This window comes from Taudactylus pleione, unplaced genomic scaffold (assembly GCF_031769625.1).
Source record: "Taudactylus pleione unplaced genomic scaffold, aTauple2 ptg000027l, whole genome shotgun sequence".
Taxonomy (NCBI): Eukaryota; Metazoa; Chordata; class Amphibia; order Anura; family Myobatrachidae; genus Taudactylus; species Taudactylus pleione.
The window spans coordinates 677,862-702,877 of NW_028284429.1; the positions used below are offsets into that span (position 1 = coordinate 677,862).

The 25,016-nt window shown below is 40.2% G+C and overlaps 1 protein-coding gene across 1 annotated transcript in view; it reads left to right on the forward strand.

The window, feature by feature from the left end:
• The window catches only part of GAS2 (growth arrest specific 2), a 162,219-nt gene that overhangs the window by 91,039 nt on the left and 46,164 nt on the right, over positions 1–25,016 (forward strand). The window contains exon 5 of the mRNA XM_088451758.1: positions 22,287–22,350. Coding sequence (XP_088307884.1) covers positions 22,287–22,350 — 64 coding nt within the window. The remainder of the gene's footprint in view (positions 1–22,286; positions 22,351–25,016) is intronic.

Genomic DNA, 25,016 nt, shown 5'->3' on the forward strand with positions numbered 1-25,016 from the left:
ACTGATCTGCCATTGTATAACTGACATATACACACACCTGTCACTGATCTGCCATTGTATAACTGACATATACATACACCTGTCACTGATCTGCCATTGTATAACTGACATATATACACACACCTGTCACTGATCTGCCATTGTATAACTGACATATACACACACACCTGTCACTGATCTGCCATTGTATAACTGACATATATACACACCTGTCACTGATCTGTAATTGTATAACTGACATACACACACACAGCTGTCACTGATCTGCCATTGTATAACTGATATATATACACACCAGTCACTGATCTGCCATTGTATAACTGATATATACACACACCTGTCACTGATCTGCCATTGTATAACTGACATATACACACACCTGTCACTGATCTGCCATTGTCTAACTGACATATACACACACACCTGTCACTGATCTGCCATTGTATAACTGACATACACACACACCTGTCACTGATCTGCCATTGTATAACTGACATATACACACACACCTGTCACTGATCTGCCATTGTATAACTGACATATATACACACACCTGTCACTGATATGCCATTGTATAACTGACATATACATACACCTGTCACTGATCTGCCATTGTATAACTGACATATACACACACCTGTCACTGATCTGCCATTGTATAACTGATATATACATACACCTGTCACTGATCTGCCATTGTATAACTGACATATACACACACCTGTCACTGATCTGCCATTGTATAACTGACATATATACACACCTGTCACTGATCTGCCATTGTATAACTGACATATACACACACCTGTCACTGATCTGCTATTGTATAACTGACATATACACACACCTGTCACTGATCTGCTATTGTATAACTGACATATACACACACACCTATCACTGATCTGTAATTGTATAACTGACATATATACACACCTGTCACTGATCTGCTATTGTATAACTGACATATACACACACCTGTCACTGATCTGCCATTGTATAACTGATATATACACACACCTGTCACTGATCTGCCATTGTATAACTGACATATACACACACACCTGTCACTGATCTGTAATTGTATAACTGACATATACACACACCTGTCACTGATCTGCCATTGTATAACTGACATATACACACACACCTCTCACTGATCTGCCATTGTATAACTGACATATACACACACACCTGTCACTGATCTGCCATTGTATAACTGACATATACACACACACCTGTCACTGATCTGCCATTGTATAACTGACATATATACACACCTGTCACTGATCTGTAATTGTATAACTGACATACACACACACAGCTGTCACTGATCTGCCATTGTATAACTGATATATATACACACCAGTCACTGATCTGCCATTGTATAACTGATATATACACACACCTGTCACTGATCTGCCATTGTATAACTGACATATACACACACCTGTCACTGATCTGCCATTGTCTAACTGACATATACACACACACCTGTCACTGATCTGCCATTGTATAACTGACATACACACACACCTGTCACTGATCTGCCATTGTATAACTGACATATACACACACACCTGTCACTGATCTGCCATTGTATAACTGACATATATACACACACCTGTCACTGATATGCCATTGTATAACTGACATATACATACACCTGTCACTGATCTGCCATTGTATAACTGACATATACACACACCTGTCACTGATCTGCCATTGTATAACTGATATATACATACACCTGTCACTGATCTGCCATTGTATAACTGACATATACACACACCTGTCACTGATCTGCCATTGTATAACTGACATATACACACACCTGTCACTGATCTGCCATTGTATAACTGACATATATACACACCTGTCACTGATCTGCCATTGTATAACTGACATATACACACACCTGTCACTGATCTGCTATTGTATAACTGACATATACACACACCTGTCACTGATCTGCTATTGTATAACTGACATATACACACACACCTATCACTGATCTGTAATTGTATAACTGACATATATACACACCTGTCACTGATCTGCTATTGTATAACTGACATATACACACACCTGTCACTGATCTGCCATTGTATAACTGATATATACACACACCTGTCACTGATCTGCCATTGTATAACTGACATATACACACACACCTGTCACTGATCTGTAATTGTATAACTGACATATACACACACCTGTCACTGATCTGCCATTGTATAACTGACATATACACACACACCTCTCACTGATCTGCCATTGTATAACTGACATATACACACACACCTGTCACTGATCTGCCATTGTATAACTGACATATACACACACACCTGTCACTGATCTGCCATTGTATAACTGACATATACACACACACCTGTCACTGATCTGCCATTGTATAACTGACATATACACACACCTGTCACTGATCTGCCATTGTATAACTGACATATACACACACACCTGTCACTGATCTGAGATTGTATAACTGACATATACACACACCTGTCACTGATCTGCCATTGTATAACTGACATATACACACACACCTGTCACTGATCTGCCATTGTATAACTGACATATACACACACACCTGTCACTGATCTGCCATTGTATAACTGACATATACACACACACCTGTCACTGATCTGCCATTGTATAACTGACATATACACACACACCTGTCACTGATCTGCCATTGTATAACTGACATATACACACACCTGTCACTGATCTGTAATTGTATAACTGACATATACACACCTGTCACTGATCTGCCATTGTATAACTGACATATACACACACCTGTCACTGATCTGCCATTGTATAACTGACATATACACACACACCTGTCACTGATCTGCCATTGTATAACTGACATATACACACACCTGTCACTGATCTGCCATTGTATAACTGACATATATACACACCTGTCACTGATCTGCCATTGTATAACTGACATATACACACACCTGTCACTGATCTGCCATTGTATAACTGACATATACACACACCTGTCACTGATCTGCCATTGTATAACTGACATATATACACACACCTGTCACTGATCTGCCATTGTATAACTGACATATACACACACACCTGTCACTGATCTGCCATTGAATAACTGACATATATACACACACCTGTCACTGATCTGCCATTGTATAACTGACATATATACACACACCTGTCACTGATCTGCCATTGTATAACTGACATATACACACACACCTGTCACTGATCTGCTATTGTATAACTGACATATACACACACACCTGTCACTGATCTGCCATTGTATAACTGACATATACACACACCTGTCACTGATCTGCCATTGTATAACTGACATATACACACACACCTGTCACTGATCTGCCATTGTATAACTGACATATACACACACCTGTCACTGATCTGAGATTGTATAACTGACATATACACACACCTGTCACTGATCTGCTATTGTATAACTGACATATACACACACCTGTCACTGATCTGCTATTGTATAACTGACATATACACACACACCTGTCACTGATCTGTAATTGTATAACTGACATATATACATACACACCTGTCACTGATCTGAGATTGTATAACTGACATATACACACCTGTCACTGATCTGCCATTGTATAACTGACATATACACACACACCTGTCACTGATCTGCCATTGTATAACTGACATATACACACACCTGTCACTGATCTGCCATTGTATAACTGACATATATACACACCTGTCACTGATCTGTAATTGTATAACTGACATATATACATACACACCTGTCACTGATCTGAGATTGTATAACTGACATATACACACCTGTCACTGATCTGCCATTGTATAACTGACATATACACACACACCTGTCACTGATCTGCCATTGTATAACTGACATATACACACACATACCTGTCACTGATCTGCCATTGTATAACTGACATATATACACACCTGTCACTGATCTGCCATTGTATAACTGACATATATACACACCTGTCACTGATCTGCCATTGTATAACTGACATACACACACCTGTCACTGATCTGCCATTGTATAACTGACATATATACACACACCTGTCACTGATCTGAGATTGTATAACTGACATATACACACACCTGTCACTGACCTGCCATTGAATAACTGACATATATACACACACCTGTCACTGATCTGCCATTGTATAACTGACATATATACACACACCTGTCACTGATCTGCCATTGTATAACTGACATATACACACACACCTGTCACTGATCTGCTATTGTATAACTGACATATACACACACACCTGTCACTGATCTGCCATTGTATAACTGACATATACACACACCTGTCACTGATCTGCCATTGTATAACTGACATATACACACACACCTGTCACTGATCTGCCATTGTATAACTGACATATACACACACCTGTCACTGATCTGAGATTGTATAACTGACATATACACACCTGTCACTGATCTGCCATTGTATAACTGACATATACACACACCTGTCACTGATCTGCTATTGTATAACTGACATATACACACACACCTGTCACTGATCTGTAATTGTATAACTGACATATATACATACACACCTGTCACTGATCTGAGATTGTATAACTGACATATACACACCTGTCACTGATCTGCCATTGTATAACTGACATATACACACACACCTGTCACTGATCTGCCATTGTATAACTGACATATACACACACATACCTGTCACTGATCTGCCATTGTATAACTGACATATATACACACCTGTCACTGATCTGCCATTGTATAACTGACATATATACACACCTGTCACTGATCTGCCATTGTATAACTGACATACACACACCTGTCACTGATCTGCCATTGTATAACTGACATATATACACACACCTGTCACTGATCTGAGATTGTATAACTGACATATACACACACCTGTCACTGATCTGCCATTGTATAACTGACATATACACACCTGTCACTGATCTGCCATTGTATAACTGACATATACACACACACCTGTCACTGATCTGCCATTGTATAACTGACATATACACACACACCTGTCACTGATCTGCTATTGTATAACTGACATATACACACACACACCTGTCACTGATCTGCCATTGTATAACTGACATATACACACACACACCTGTCACTGATCTGCTATTGTATAACTGACATATATACACACACCTGTCACTGATCTGCTATTGTATAACTGACATATATACACACACCTGTCACTGATCTGCCATTGTATAACTGACATATACACACACCTGTCACTGATCTGTAATTGTATAACTGACATATACACACACACCTGTCACTGATCTGCCATTGTATAACTGACATATACACACACACCTGTCACTGATCTGCCATTGTATAACTGACATATACACACACCTGTCACTGATCTGCCATTGTATAACTGACATATATACACACCTGTCACTGATCTGCTATTGTATAACTGACATATACACACACCTGTCACTGATCTGCTATTGTATAACTGACATATACACACACCTGTCACTGATCTGAGATTGTATAACTGACATATACACACACCTGTCACTGATCTGAGATTGTATAACTGACATATATACACACACCTGTCACTGATCTGCCATTGTATAACTGACATATACACACACCTGTCACTGATCTGCCATTGTATAACTGACATATATACACACCTGTCACTGATCTGCCATTGTATAACTGACATATACACACACACCTGTCACTGATCTGTAATTGTATAACTGACATATACACACACACCTGTCACTGATCTGCCATTGTATAACTGACATATACACACACACCTGTCACTGATCTGCCATTGTGTAACTGACATACACACACACCTGTCACTGATCTGCCATTGTATAACTGACATATATACACACACCTGTCACTGATCTGCCATTGTATAACTGACATATATACACACCCCTGTCACTGATCTGAGATTGTATAACTGACATATACACACACACCTGTCACTGATCTGCTATTGTATAACTGACATATATACACACCTGTCACTGATCTGCCATTGTATAACTGACATATACACACACCTGTCACTGATCTGCCATTGTATAACTGACATATACACACACACCTGTCACTGATCTGTAATTGTATAACTGATATATACACACACCTGTCACTGATCTGCCATTGTATAACTGACATATACACACACACCTGTCACTGATCTGCCATTGTATAACTGATATATACACACACCTGTCACTGATCTGCCATTGTATAACTGACATATATACACACCTGTCACTGATCTGCTATTGTATAACTGACATATACACACACCTGTCACTGATCTGCTATTGTATAACTGACATATATACACACCTGTCACTGATCTGCCATTGTATAACTGACATATATACACACCTGTCACTGATATGCCATTGTATAACTGACATATACACACACACCTGTCACTGATCTGCCATTGTATAACTGACATATACACACACCTGTCACTGATCTGCCATTGTATAACTGACATATACACACACCTGTCACTGATCTGCCATTGTATAACTGACATATACACACACCTGTCACTGATATGCCATTGTATAACTGACATATATACACACCTGTCACTGATATGCCATTGTATAACTGACATATACACACACACCTGTCACTGATCTGCTATTGTATAACTCACATATACACACACCTGTCACTGATCTGCCATTGTATAACTGACATATACACACACCTGTCACTGATCTGAGATTGTATAACTGACATATACACACACACCTGTCACTGATCTGCCATTGTATAACTGACATATATATACACACCTGTCACTGATCTGCCATTGTATAACTGACATATATACACACACCTGTCACTGATCTGCCATTGTATAACTGACATATACACACACACCTGTCACTGATCTGCCATTGTATAACTGACATATACACACACACCTGTCACTGATCTGCCATTGTATAACTGACATATACACACACCTGTCACTGATCTGTAATTGTATAACTGACATATACACACACACCTGTCACTGATCTGCCATTGTATAACTGACATATACACACCTGTCACTGATCTGCCATTGTATAACTGACATATATACACACACCTGTCACTGATCTGCTATTGTATAACTGACATATACACACACCTGTCACTGATCTGCCATTGTATAACTGACATATACACACACCTGTCACTGATCTGCCATTGTATAACTGACATATATACACACACCTGTCACTGATCTGCCATTGTATAACTGACATATACACACACACCTGTCACTGATCTGCCATTGTATAACTGACATATACACACACACCTGTCACTGATCTGCCATTGTATAACTGACATATACACACACCTGTCACTGATCTGCCATTGTATAACTGACATATACACACACACCTGTCACTGATCTGCCATTGTGTAACTGACATATACACACACCTGTCACTGATCTGCCATTGTATAACTGACATATACACACACCTGTCACTGATCTGCCATTGTATAACTGACATACACACACCTGTCACTGATCTGCCATTGTATAACTGACATACACACACCTGTCACTGATCTGCTATTGTATAACTGACATATACACACCTGTCACTGATCTGCCATTGTATAACTGACATATACACAAACCTGTCACTGATCTGCCATTGTATAACTGACATATACACACACCTGTCACTGATCTGCCATTGTATAACTGACATATACACACCTGTCACTGATCTGCCATTGTATAACTGACATATACACACCTGTCACTGATCTGCCATTGTATAACTGACATATATACACACCTGTCACTGATCTGCTATTGTATAACTGACATATACACACACCTGTCACTGATCTGCCATTGTATAACTGACATATATACACACACCTGTAACTGATCTGCCATTGTATAACTGACATATATACACACCTGTCACTGATCTGCCATTGTGTAACTGACATATACACACACACCTGTCACTGATCTGCCATTGTATAACTGACATACACACACACCTGTCACTGATCTGCCATTGTATAACTGACATATACACACACCTGTCACTGATCTGCTATTGTATAACTGACATATACACACACCTGTCACTGATCTGAGATTGTATAACTGACATATATACACACAGCTGTCACTGATCTGCTATTGTGTAACTGACATACACACACACCTGTCACTGATCTGCCATTGTATAACTGACATATACACACACACCTGTCACTGATCTGCCATTGTATAACTGACATATACACACACCTGTCACTGATCTGCCATTGTATAACTGACATATATACACACACCTGTCACTGATCTGCCATTGTGTAACTGACATACACACACACCTGTCACTGATCTGCCATTGTATAACTGACATATATACACACCTGTCACTGATCTGCCATTGTATAACTGACATATACACACACCTGTCACTGATCTGCCATTGTATAACTGACATATACACACACCTGTCACTGATCTGCCATTGTATAACTGATATATACACACACCTGTCACTGATCTGCCATTGTATAACTGACATATACACACACACCTGTCACTGATCTGCCATTGTATAACTGATATATACACACACCTGTCACTGATCTGCCATTGTATAACTGACATATACACACACATACCTGTCACTGATCTGCCATTGTATAACTGACATATATACACACCTGTCACTGATCTGCCATTGTATAACTGACATATACACACACCTGTCACTGATCTGCCATTGTATAACTGACATATATACACACCTGTCACTGATCTGCCATTGTATAACTGACATATACACACACATACCTGTCACTGATCTGCCATTGTATAACTGATATATACACACACCTGTCACTGATCTGCCATTGTATAACTGACATATACACACACATACCTGTCACTGATCTGCCATTGTATAACTGATATATACACACACCTGTCACTGATCTGCCATTGTATAACTGACATATACACACACCTGTCACTAATCTGCCATTGTATAACTGACATATACACACACACCTGTCACTGATCTGCCATTGTATAACTGACATATACACACACCTGTCACTGATCTGCCATTGTATAACTGACATATACATACACACCTGTCACTGATCTGAGATTGTATAACTGACATATATACACACACCTGTCACTGATCTGCCATTGTATAACTGACATATACACACACCTGTCACTGATCTGCTATTGTATAACTGACATACACACACACCTGTCAGTGATCTGCCATTGTATAACTGACATACACACACACCTGTCACTGATCTGCCATTGTATAACTGACATATACACACACACCTGTCACTGATCTGCCATTGTATAACTGACATACACACACACCTGTCACTGATCTGCCATTGTATAACTGACATATACACACACACCTGTCACTGATCTGCCATTGTATAACTGACATATACACACACACCTGTCACTGATCTGCCATTGTATAACTGATATATACACACACCTGTCACTGATCTGCCATTGTATAACTGACATATACACACACCTGTCACTAATCTGCCATTGTATAACTGACATATACACACACACCTGTCACTGATCTGCCATTGTATAACTGATATATACACACACCTGTCACTGATCTGCCATTGTATAACTGACATATACACACCTGTCACTGATCTGCCATTGTATAACTGACATATACACACACCTGTCACTGATCTGCCATTGTATAACTGACATTTACACACACCTGTCACTGATCTGCCATTGTATAACTGACATATACACACACCTGTCACTGATCTGCCATTGTATAACTGACATATATACACACACCTGTCACTGATCTGCCATTGTGTAACTGACATACACACACACCTGTCACTGATCTGCCATTGTATAACTGACATATATACACACCTGTCACTGATCTGCCATTGTATAACTGACATATACACACACCTGTCACTGATCTGCCATTGTATAACTGACATATACACACACCTGTCACTGATCTGCCATTGTATAACTGATATATACACACACCTGTCACTGATCTGCCATTGTATAACTGACATATACACACACACCTGTCACTGATCTGCCATTGTATAACTGATATATACACACACCTGTCACTGATCTGCCATTGTATAACTGACATATACACACACATACCTGTCACTGATCTGCCATTGTATAACTGACATATATACACACCTGTCACTGATCTGCCATTGTATAACTGACATATACACACACCTGTCACTGATCTGCCATTGTATAACTGACATATATACACACCTGTCACTGATCTGCCATTGTATAACTGACATATACACACACATACCTGTCACTGATCTGCCATTGTATAACTGATATATACACACACCTGTCACTGATCTGCCATTGTATAACTGACATATACACACACATACCTGTCACTGATCTGCCATTGTATAACTGATATATACACACACCTGTCACTGATCTGCCATTGTATAACTGACATATACACACACCTGTCACTAATCTGCCATTGTATAACTGACATATACACACACACCTGTCACTGATCTGCCATTGTATAACTGACATATACACACACCTGTCACTGATCTGCCATTGTATAACTGACATATACATACACACCTGTCACTGATCTGAGATTGTATAACTGACATATATACACACACCTGTCACTGATCTGCCATTGTATAACTGACATATACACACACCTGTCACTGATCTGCTATTGTATAACTGACATACACACACACCTGTCAGTGATCTGCCATTGTATAACTGACATACACACACACCTGTCACTGATCTGCCATTGTATAACTGACATATACACACACACCTGTCACTGATCTGCCATTGTATAACTGACATACACACACACCTGTCACTGATCTGCCATTGTATAACTGACATATACACACACACCTGTCACTGATCTGCCATTGTATAACTGACATATACACACACACCTGTCACTGATCTGCCATTGTATAACTGATATATACACACACCTGTCACTGATCTGCCATTGTATAACTGACATATACACACACCTGTCACTAATCTGCCATTGTATAACTGACATATACACACACACACCTGTCACTGATCTGCCATTGTATAACTGATATATACACACACCTGTCACTGATCTGCCATTGTATAACTGACATATACACACCTGTCACTGATCTGCCATTGTATAACTGACATATACACACACCTGTCACTGATCTGCCATTGTATAACTGACATTTACACACACCTGTCACTGATCTGCCATTGTATAACTGACATATACACACACACCTGTCACTGATCTGCCATTGTATAACTGACATATACACACACACCTGTCACTGATCTGCCATTGTATAACTGACATATACACACACCTGTCACTGATCTGCCATTGTATAACTGACATATATACACACCTGTCACTGATCTGCCATTGTATAACTGACATATACACACACCTGTCACTGATCTGCCATTGTATAACTGACATATACACACACCTGTCACTGATCTGCCATTGTATAACTGATATATACACACACCTGTCACTGATCTGCCATTGTATAACTGACATATACACACACACCTGTCACTGATCTGCCATTGTATAACTGACATATACACACACATACCTGTCACTGATCTGCCATTGTATAACTGACATATATACACACCTGTCACTGATCTGCCATTGTATAACTGACATATACACACACACCTGTCACTGATCTGCTATTGTATAACTGACATATACGCACACACCTGTCACTGATCTGCCATTGTATAACTGACATATACACACACCTGTCACTGATCTGCCATTGTATAACTGACATATACACACCTGTCACTGATCTGCTATTGTATAACTGACATATACACACACCTGTCACTGATCTGCCATTGTATAACTGACATATACACACACACCTGTCACTGATCTGCCATTGTATAACTGACATATATACACACACCTGTCACTGATCTGCCATTGTATAACTGACATATATACACACCTGTCACTGATCTGCCATTGTATAACTGACATATACACACCTGCCACTGATCTGCCATTGTATAACTGACATATACACACACCTGTCACTGATCTGCCATTGTATAACTGACATATACACATACCTGTCACTGATCTGCCATTGTATAACTGACATATATACACACACCTGTCACTGATCTGCCATTGTATAACTGACATATATACACACACCTGTCACTGATCTGCCATTGTATAACTGACATATACACACACCTGTCACTGATCTGCCATTGTATAACTGACATATACACCCACCTGTCACTGATCTGCCATTGTATAACTGACATATATACACACCTGTCACTGATCTGCTATTGTATAACTGACATATACACACACCTGTCACTGATCTGCCATTGTATAACTGACATATATACACACACCTGTCACTGATCTGCCATTGTGTAACTGACATATACACACACACCTGTCACTGATCTGCCATTGTATAACTGACATACACACACACCTGTCACTGATCTGCCATTGTATAACTGACATATACACACACCTGTCACTGATCTGCTATTGTATAACTGACATATACACACACACCTGTAACTGATCTGCCATTGTATAACTGACATATATACACACACCTGTCACTGATCTGAGATTGTATAACTGACATATATACACACAGCTGTCACTGATCTGCCATTGTGTAACTGACATACACACACACCTGTCACTGATCTGCCATTGTATAACTGACATATATACACACACCTGTCACTGATCTGCCATTGTATAACTGACATATACACACACCTGTCACTGATCTGCCATTGTATAACTGACATATACACACACCTGTCACTGATCTGCCATTGTATAACTGACATATATACACACCTGTCACTGATCTGCTATTGTATAACTGACATATACACACACCTGTCACTGATCTGCCATTGTATAACTGACATATATACACACACCTGTAACTGATCTGCCATTGTATAACTGACATATATACACACACCTGTCACTGATCTGCCATTGTGTAACTGACATATACACACACACCTGTCACTGATCTGCCATTGTATAACTGACATATACACACACACCTGTCACTGATCTGCCATTGTATAACTGACATATACACACACCTGTCACTGATCTGCCATTGTATAACTGACATATATACACACACCTGTCACTGATCTGCCATTGTGTAACTGACATACACACACACCTGTCACTGATCTGCCATTGTATAACTGACATATATACACACACCTGTCACTGATCTGCCATTGTATAACTGACATTTATACACACCTGTCACTGATCTGCCATTGTGTAACTGACATACACACACACCTGTCACTGATCTGCCATTGTATAACTGACATATACACACACACCTGTCACTGATCTGCCATTGTATAACTGACATATACACACACCTGTCACTGATCTGCCATTGTATAACTGACATATATACACACACCTGTCACTGATCTGCCATTGTGTAACTGACATACACACACACCTGTCACTGATCTGCCATTGTATAACTGACATATATACACACACCTGTCACTGATCTGCCATTGTATAACTGACATATATACACACACCTGTCACTGATCTGCCATTGTGTAACTGACATATACACACACCTGTCACTGATCTGCCATTGTATAACTGACATATATACACACCTGTCACTGATCTGCCATTGTATAACTGACATATACACACACCTGTCACTGATCTGCCATTGTATAACTGACATATACACACACCTGTCACTGATCTGCCATTGTATAACTGATATATACACACACCTGTCACTGATCTGCCATTGTATAACTGACATATACACACACACCTGTCACTGATCTGCCATTGTATAACTGACATATACACACACATACCTGTCACTGATCTGCCATTGTATAACTGACATATATACACACCTGTCACTGATCTGCCATTGTATAACTGACATATACACACACCTGTCACTGATCTGCCATTGTATAACTGACATATATACACACCTGTCACTGATCTGCCATTGTATAACTGACATATACACACACATACCTGTCACTGATCTGCCATTGTATAACTGATATATACACACACCTGTCACTGATCTGCCATTGTATAACTGACATATACACACACATACCTGTCACTGATCTGCCATTGTATAACTGATATATACACACACCTGTCACTGATCTGCCATTGTATAACTGACATATACACACACCTGTCACTAATCTGCCATTGTATAACTGACATATACACACACACCTGTCACTGATCTGCCATTGTACAACTGACATATACACACACCTGTCACTGATCTGCCATTGTATAACTGACATATACATACACACCTGTCACTGATCTGAGATTGTATAACTGACATATATACACACACCTGTCACTGATCTGCCATTGTATAACTGACATATACACACACCTGTCACTGATCTGCCATTGTATAACTGACATACACACACACCTGTCACTGATCTGCCATTGTATAACTGACATATACACACACACCTGTCACTGATCTTCCATTGTATAACTGACATACACACACACCTGTCACTGATCTGCCATTGTATAACTGACATATACACACACACCTGTCACTGATCTGCCATTGTATAACTGACATATACACACACACCTGTCACTGATCTGCCATTGTATAACTGATATATACACACACCTGTCACTGATCTGCCATTGTATAACTGACATATACACACACCTGTCACTAATCTGCCATTGTATAACTGACATATACACACACACCTGTCACTGATCTGCCATTGTATAACTGATATATACACACACCTGTCACTGATCTGCCATTGTATAACTGACATATACACACACACCTGTCACTGATCTGCCATTGTATAACTGACATATACACACACCTGTCACTGATCTGCCATTGTATAACTGACATATACACACACCTGTCACTGATCTGCCATTGTATAACTGACATATACACACACACCTGTCACTGATCTGCCATTGTATAACTGACATATACACACACACCTGTCACTGATCTGCCATTGTATAACTGACATATACACACACCTGTCACTGATCTGCCATTGTATAACTGACATATACACACACCTGTCACTGATCTGCCATTGTATAACTGATATATACACACACCTGTCACTGATCTGCCATTGTATAACTGACATATACACACACCTGTCACTGATCTGCCATTGTATAACTGATATATACACACACCTGTCACTGATCTGCCATTGTATAACTGACATATATACACACACCTGTCACTGATCTGCCATTGTATAACTGACATATACACACCTGTCACTGATCTGCCATTGTATAACTGACATATACACACACACCTGTCACTGATCTGCTATTGTATAACTGACATATACGCACACACCTGTCACTGATCTGCCATTGTATAACTGACATATACACACACCTGTCACTGATCTGCCATTGTATAACTGACATATACACACCTGTCACTGATCTGCTATTGTATAACTGACATATACACACACACCTGTCACTGATCTGCCATTGTATAACTGACATTTATACACACCTGTCACTGATCTGCCATTGTATAACTGACATATACACACCTGCCACTGATCTGCCATTGTATAACTGACATATACACACACCTGTCACTGATCTGCCATTGTATAACTGACATATACACATACCTGTCACTGATCTGCTATTGTATAACTGACATATACACACACACCTGTCACTGATCTGCCATTGTATAACTGACATACACACACCTGTCACTGATCTGCCATTGTATAACTGACATATATACACACACCTGTCACTGATCTGCCATTGTATAACTGACATATATACACACACCTGTCACTGATCTGCCATTGTATAACTGACATATATACACACACCTGTCACTGATCTGCCATTGTATAACTGACATATACACACACCTGTCACTGATCTGCCATTGTATAACTGACATATACACACACCTGTCACTGATCTGCCATTGTATAACTGACATATATACACACCTGTCACTGATCTCCCATTGTATAACTGACATATACACACACACCTGTCACTGATCTGCCATTGTATAACTGACATATATACACACACCTGTCACTGATCTGAGATTGTATAACTGACATATACACACACACCTGTCACTGATCTGCCATTGTATAACTGACATATATACACACACCTGTCACTGATCTGCCATTGTATAACTGACATATACATACACCTGTCACTGATCTGCCATTGTATAACTGACATATACACACCTGTCACTGATCTGCCATTGTATAACTGACATATACACACACCTGTCACTGATCTGCCATTGTATAACTGACATATACACACACCTGTCACTGATCTGCCATTGTATAAATGACATATACACACACCTGTCACTGATCTGCCATTGTATAAATGACATATACACACACTTGTCACTGATCTGCCATTGTATAACTGACATATACACACACACCTGTCACTGATCTGCCATTGTATAACTGACATATACACACCTGTCACTGATCTGCCATTGTATAACTGACATATACACACACACCTGTCACTGATCTGCCATTGTATAACTGACATATACACACACACCTGTCACTGATCTGCCATCGTATAACTGACATATACACACACACCTGTCACTGATCTGCTATTGTATAACTGACATATACACACACCTGTCACTGATCTGCCATTGTATAACTGACATATACACACACACCTGTCACTGATCTGCCATTGTATAACTGACATATACACACACACCTGTCACTGATCTGCTATTGTATAACTGACATATACACACCTGTCACTGATCTGCCATTGTATAACTGACATATACACACACACACCTGTCACTGATCTGCCATTGTATAACTGACATATACACACACACCTGTCACTGATCTGCCATTGTATAACTGACATACACACACCTGTCACTGATCTGCCATTGTATAACTGACATATACACACACACCTGTCACTGATCTGAGATTGTATAACTGACATATACACACACCTGTCACTGATCTGCCATTGTATAACTGACATATATACACACCTGTCACTGATCTGCCATTGTATAACTGACATATACACACACCTGTCACTGATCTGCCATTGTATAACTGACATATACACACACACCTGTCACTGATCTGCCATTGTATAACTGACATATATACACACCTGTCACTGATCTTCCATTGTATAACTGACATATACACACACCTGTCACTGATCTGCCATTGTATAACTGACATATACACACACCTGTCACTGATCTGCCATTGTATAACTGACATATACACACACCTGTCACTGATCTGCCATTGTATAACTGACATATATACACACCTGTCACTGATCTGCCATTGTATAACTGACATACACACACCTGTCACTGATCTGCCATTGTATAACTGACATATACACACACCTGTCACTGATCTGCCATTGTATAACTGACATATATACACACCTGTCACTGATCTGCCATTGTATAACTGACATATACACACACCTGTCACTGATCTGCCATTGTATAACTGACATACACACACACCTGTCACTGATCTGCCATTGTATAACTGACATATATACACACCTGTCACTGATCTGCCATTGTATAACTGACATATATACACACACCTGTCACTGATCTGCCATTGTATAACTGACATATACACACCTGTCACTGATCTGCCATTGTATAACTGACATATACACACACCTGTCACTGATCTGCCATTGTATAACTGACATATATACACACCTGTCACTGATCTGCCATTGTATAACTGACATATACACACACCTGTCACTGATCTGCCATTGTATAACTGACATACACACACACCTGTCACTGATCTGCCATTGTATAACTGACATATATACACACCTGTCACTGATCTGCCATTGTATAACTGACATATATATACACACACCTGTCACTGATCTGCCATTGTATAACTGACATATACACACACCTGTCACTGATCTGCCATTGTATAACTGACATATACACACACCTGTCACTGATCTGAGATTGTATAACTGACATATACACACCTGTCACTGATCTGCCATTGTATAACTGACATATACACACCTGTCACTGATCTGCCATTGTATAACTGACATATACACACCTGTCACTGATCTGCCATTGTATAACTGACATATACACACACCTGTCACTGATCTGCCATTGTATAACTGACATATATACACACCTGTCACTGATCTGCCATTGTATAACTGACATACACACACACCTGTCACTGATCTGAGATTGTATAACTGACATATACACACCTGTCACTGATCTGCCATTGTATAACTGACATATACACACCTGTCACTGATCTGCCATTGTATAACTGACATATATACACACCTGTCACTGATCTGCCATTGTATAACTGACATATATACACACCTGTCACTGATCTGCCATTGTATAACTGACATACACACACCTGTCACTGATCTGCCATTGTATAACTGACATATATACACACCTGTCACTGATCTGCCATTGTATAACTGACATATACACACACCTGTCACTGATCTGCCATTGTATAACTGACATACACACACACCTGTCACTGATCTGCCATTGTATAACTGACATATATACACACCTGTCACTGATCTGCCATTGTATAACTGACATATATATACACACACCTGTCACTGATCTGCCATTGTATAACTGACATATACACACACCTGTCACTGATCTGCCATTGTATAACTGACATATACACACACCTGTCACTGATCTGAGATTGTATAACTGACATATACACACCTGTCACTGATCTGCCATTGTATAACTGACATATACACACCTGTCACTGATCTGCCATTGTATAACTGACATATACACACCTGTCACTGATCTGCCATTGTATAACTGACATATATACACACACACCTGTCACTGATCTGCCATTGTATAACTGACATATACACACACCTGTCACTGATCTGCCATTGTATAACTGACATACACACACACCTGTCACTGATTTGCCATTGTATAACTGACATATATACACACCTGTCACTGATCTGCCATTGTATAACTGACATATACACACACCTGTCACTGATCTGCCATTGTATAACTGACATACACACACACCTGTCACTGATCTGCCATTGTATAACTGACATATACACACACCTGTCACTGATCTGCCATTGTGTAACTGACATACACACACACCTGTCACTGATCTGCCATTGTATAACTGACATATATACACACCTGTCACTGATCTGCCATTGTGTAACTGACATACACACACACCTGTCACTGATCTGCCATTGTATAACTGACATACACACACACCTGTCACTGATCTGCCATTGTATAACTGACATATATACACACCTGTCACTGATCTGCCATTGTATAACTGACATATATATACACACACCTGTCACTGATCTGCCATTGTATAACTGACATATACACACACCTGTCACTGATCTGCCATTGTATAACTGACATATACACACACCTGTCACTGATCTGAGATTGTATAACTGACATATACACACCTGTCACTGATCTGCCATTGTATAACTGACATATACACACCTGTCACTGATCTGCCATTGTATAACTGACATATACACACCTGTCACTGATCTGCCATTGTATAACTGACATATACACACACCTGTCACTGATCTGCCATTGTATAACTGACATATATACACACCTGTCACTGATCTGCCATTGTATAACTGACATACACACACACCTGTCACTGATCTGAGATTGTATAACTGACATATACACACCTGTCACTGATCTGCCATTGTATAACTGACATATACACACCTGTCACTGATCTGCCATTGTATAACTGACATATACACACACCTGTCACTGATCTGCCATTGTGTAACTGACATACACACACACCTGTCACTGATCTGCCATTGTATAACTGACATATATACACACCTGTCACTGATCTGCCATTGTATAACTGACATATACACACCTGTCACTGATCTGCCATTGTGTAACTGACATACACACACACCTGTCACTGATCTGCCATTGTATAACTGACATATATACACACCTGTCACTGATCTGAGATTGTATAACTGACATACACACACCTGTCACTGATCTGCCATTGTATAACTGACATATACACACACCTGTCACTGATCTGCCATTGTATAACTGACATATACACACACACTTGTCACTGATCTGCCATTGTATAACTGACATATACACACACACACCTGTCACTGATCTGCCATTGTATAACTGACATACACACACCTGTCACTGATCTGCCATTGTATAACTGACATATACACACACACCTGTCACTGATCTGCCATTGTATAACTGACATATACACACACCTGTCACTGATCTGAGATTGTATAACTGACATATACACACACCTGTCACTGATCTGAGATTGTATAACTGACATATATACACACACCTGTCACTGATCTGCCATTGTATAACTGACATATATACACACACACCTGTCACTGATCTGCCATTGTATAACTGACATATATACACACACCTGTCACTGATCTGCCATTGTATAACTGACATACACACACACCTGTCACTGATCTGCCATTGTATAACTGACATATACACACACCTGTCACTGATCTGCCATTGTGTAACTGACATACACACACACCTGTCACTGATCTGCCATTGTATAACTGACATATATACACACCTGTCACTGATCTGCCATTGTATAACTGACATATACACACCTGTCACTGATCTGCCATTGTGTAACTGACATACACACACCTGTCACTGATCTGCCATTGTATAACTGACATATATACACACCTGTCACTGATCTGAGATTGTATAACTGACATACACACACCTGTCACTGATCTGCCATTGTATAACTGACATATACACACACACCTGTCACTGATCTGCCATTGTATAACTGACATACACACACCTGTCACTGATCTGCCATTGTATAACTGACATATACACACACCTGTCACTGATCTGCCATTGTATAACTGACATATACACACACCTGTTTCCTCCAGAGAGTGACACATGACCAAAATGCTAATAAATAAGACTGGCCTGATTCATGACGGATCATAACTGCAACAGCGTACGCAGCTCGGCTGATGGTGCGTACTGTGCATGCATGTGCATCGCAGTGCGTGAATTAGCATTGCAATCGCACTGCGATCAGCTATGCAGATAGGAATCCATCACAGAGTGAGTGACAGGCTTGGGGCGGTGACGGGGGAGTTGTTGGAGAAACTCAGTAGTGCCTGTCTGTCTGAACGCCGTTACATGGGTGCGCATAAGTTAGCCACTGCGATGACATAAGCAGCTTGTGTACTCACTGCGTGCGACGACGTTAGCAATTTCAGAGTAAGGTCCCGGCCTGTATTTGTGCGTGAGGGGCCGATGTTACTCGATGTTCCCGATGTGTACGCAGGACTGCAAGGTGTTACCGATGTGAGATAGCGGCAGTGGGTGTCTCTATGCTGGCTGTGCGATGGCAGTGCGATAGCGTTCATTAGCATATTTTCGCAGTGGGTCTGCGTGGGTCATCGCAGCCGTGATCTCAGTAGTGATCTGTAATGAATCAGGCCCTTTTTATGTTTCCACGTGCACATTTTATTATTCTTTTGTTTTATTAAACGAGTGGTAAGTAAAGATATAGGACATTGCTATATTGCACACAGCAGTAACTAATGATTTAGAGAAATTCTGTTACAAAAAAAAAAAGTGTCAGTAAAATATGATGTCCATGAGCGAATTGCAAAATGTGTCAGTAAACCATTGGGAGGCTGCCCTGATCAGCGCTGAATGTGATTGGTTGCTGGGGATTACAGCTCCATTGTCAGTGATATTCCTCGTGTGCTATTGTAATGACTCATTATCTCACTGTCTTTCCTTCCTAGTGCTCCACAAACAGCCGCGGGAGGTGTGCCTGTGCCTGCTGGAGCTGGGCCGCATTGCCGTCAGGTGAGAGGGAGTCACTGTACAAGTAGGGACCTTTCTTACAGCCATCCAGTCTGTGTATTACAGTTAATTAACATGTTGCGGACAGATGTGACGGTGAGAACCCACCAGCTCCTGTGAACCATCCGTCAGTATCTGCATTACCCATTTTGCAAAGTTGATAAAGCATTAGATTTATTGGGGGGGTGGGGGGGGGTATATTTTATTATTAGCTGTGTACAATTGTAGCACTCATATCTCCCACAGTATAATTATTTATTACCATTTATGTACACAGCGCTGGCATATTCTGTTGCACTTTACAATTTGAAACCAAACCGTTATAAAATGAGACTGGGTAATAGCAGACGGACAGAGGTCACAGGTCCTTGCTCGCAGGCTCACACTCTAATCTGTACGGCTGCTCAGCACAATCCCACAGTAACAACTAGTTCATGTGGAAAGTACCAGTGTTCAAAGACTTGTTGATGGAAATATGAGGCTCCTATGCATCCCCGGACCTGGTAACCTGTAACTCTGGCATAAGGGCTATGCGGCCTGGGAGTATTACTGGACTGGTCTGCACTCCGAAACTTTATACTGGCTCTGTGCATGGCGAAACTTTATAATGGCTCTCTGCTTGGCGAAACTTTATAATGGCTCTCTGCTTAGCGAAACTATATAATGGCTCTCTGCGTGGTGAAACTATATAATGGCTCTCTGCTTGGCGAGACTTTATAATGGCTCTCTGCTTGGCGAAACTTTATAATGGCTCTCTGCTTGGCAACAATATATATTGGCTCTCTGCTTGGCGATACTTTATAATGGCTCTCTGCATGGTGTAACTATATAATGGCTCTCTGCTTGGCGAAACTATATAATGGCTCTCTGCATGGTGTAACTATATAATGGCTCTCTGCTTGGTGAAACTTTATAATGGCTCTCTGCATGGCAAAACTATATAATGGCTCTCTGCATGGCGAGACTTTATAATGGCTCTCTGCATGGTATAACTATATAATGGCTCCCTGCTTGGTGAAACTTTATAATGGCTCTCTGCATGGTGTAACTATATAATGGCTCCCTGCTTGGTGAAACTTTATAATGGCTCTCTGCATGGTGTAACTATATAATGGCTCTCTGCTTGGTGAAACGTTGTAATGGCTCTCTGCTTGGCGAAACTTTATAATGGCTCTCTGCTTGGCGAAACTATATAATGGCTCTCTGCATGGTGAAACTTTATAATGGCTCTCTGCATGGTGTAACTATATAATGGCTCTCTGCTTGGTGAAACGTTATAATGGCTCTCTGCTTGGCGAAACTTTATAATGGCTCTCTGCATGGTGAAACTATATAATGGCTCTCTGCTTGGTGAGACTTTATAATGGCTCTCTGCATGGCAAAACTATATAATGGCTCTCTGCATGGCGAGACTTTATAATGGCTCTCTGCATGGTGTAACTATATAATGGCTCTCTGCATGGTGTAACTATATAATGGCTCTCTGCTTGGTGAAACTTTATAATGGCTCTCTGCATGGCAAAACTATATAATGGCTCTCTGCATGGCGAGACTTTATAATGGCTCTCTGCATGGTGTAACTATATAATGGCTCTCTGCTTGGTGAAACTTTATAATGGCTCTCTGCATGGTGTAACTATATAATGGCTCTCTGCTTGGTGAAACGTTATAATGGCTCTCTGCTTGGTGAAACTTTATAATGGCTCTCTGCTTGGCGAAACTATATAATGGCTCTCTGCATGGTGTAACTATATAATGGCTCTCTGCTTGGTGAAACTTTATAATGGCTCTCTGCATGGCAAAACTATATAATGGCTCTCTGCATGGCGAGACTTTATATTGGCTCTCTGCATGGTATAACTATATAATGGCTCCCTGCTTGGTGAAACTTTATAATGGCTCTCTGCATGGTGTAACTATATAATGGCTCTCTGCTTGGTGAAACGTTGTAATGGCTCTCTGCTTGGCGAAACTTTATAATGGCTCTCTGCTTGGCAAAACTATATAATGGCTCTCTGCATGGTGAAACTATATAATGGCTCTCTGCTTGGCGAAACTTTATAATGGCTCTCTGCATGGCGGCACTATATAATGGCTCTCTGCATGGCGAGACTTTATAATGGCTCTCTGCATGGTGTAACTATATAATGGCTCTCTGCTTGGTGAAACGTTATAATGGCTCTCTGCTTGGCGAAACTTTATAATGGCTCTCTGCATGGTGAAACTATATAATGGCTCTCTGCTTGGTGAGACTTTATAATGGCTCTCTGCATGGCAAAACTATATAATAGCTCTCTGCATGGCGAGACTTTATAATGGCTCTCTGCATGGTGTAACTATATAATGGCTCTCTGCTTGGTGAAACTTTATAATGGCTCTCTGCATGGTGTAACTATATAATGGCTCTCTGCTTGGTGAAACGTTATAATGGCTCTCTGCTTGGCGAAACTTTATAATGGCTCTCTGCTTGGTGAAACTGTATAATGGATCTCTGCATGGCGAAACTTTATAATGGCTCTCTGCTTGGCGAAACTTTATAATGGCTCTCTGCTTGGCGAAACTTTATAATGGCTCTCTGCATGGCGGCACTATACTTGGTATCTGGGCAGACACAGGAGAAAGCCGTATGTGCTCCAGCGCGCTATATTATTAGTCCGGCCGTAGTGTGT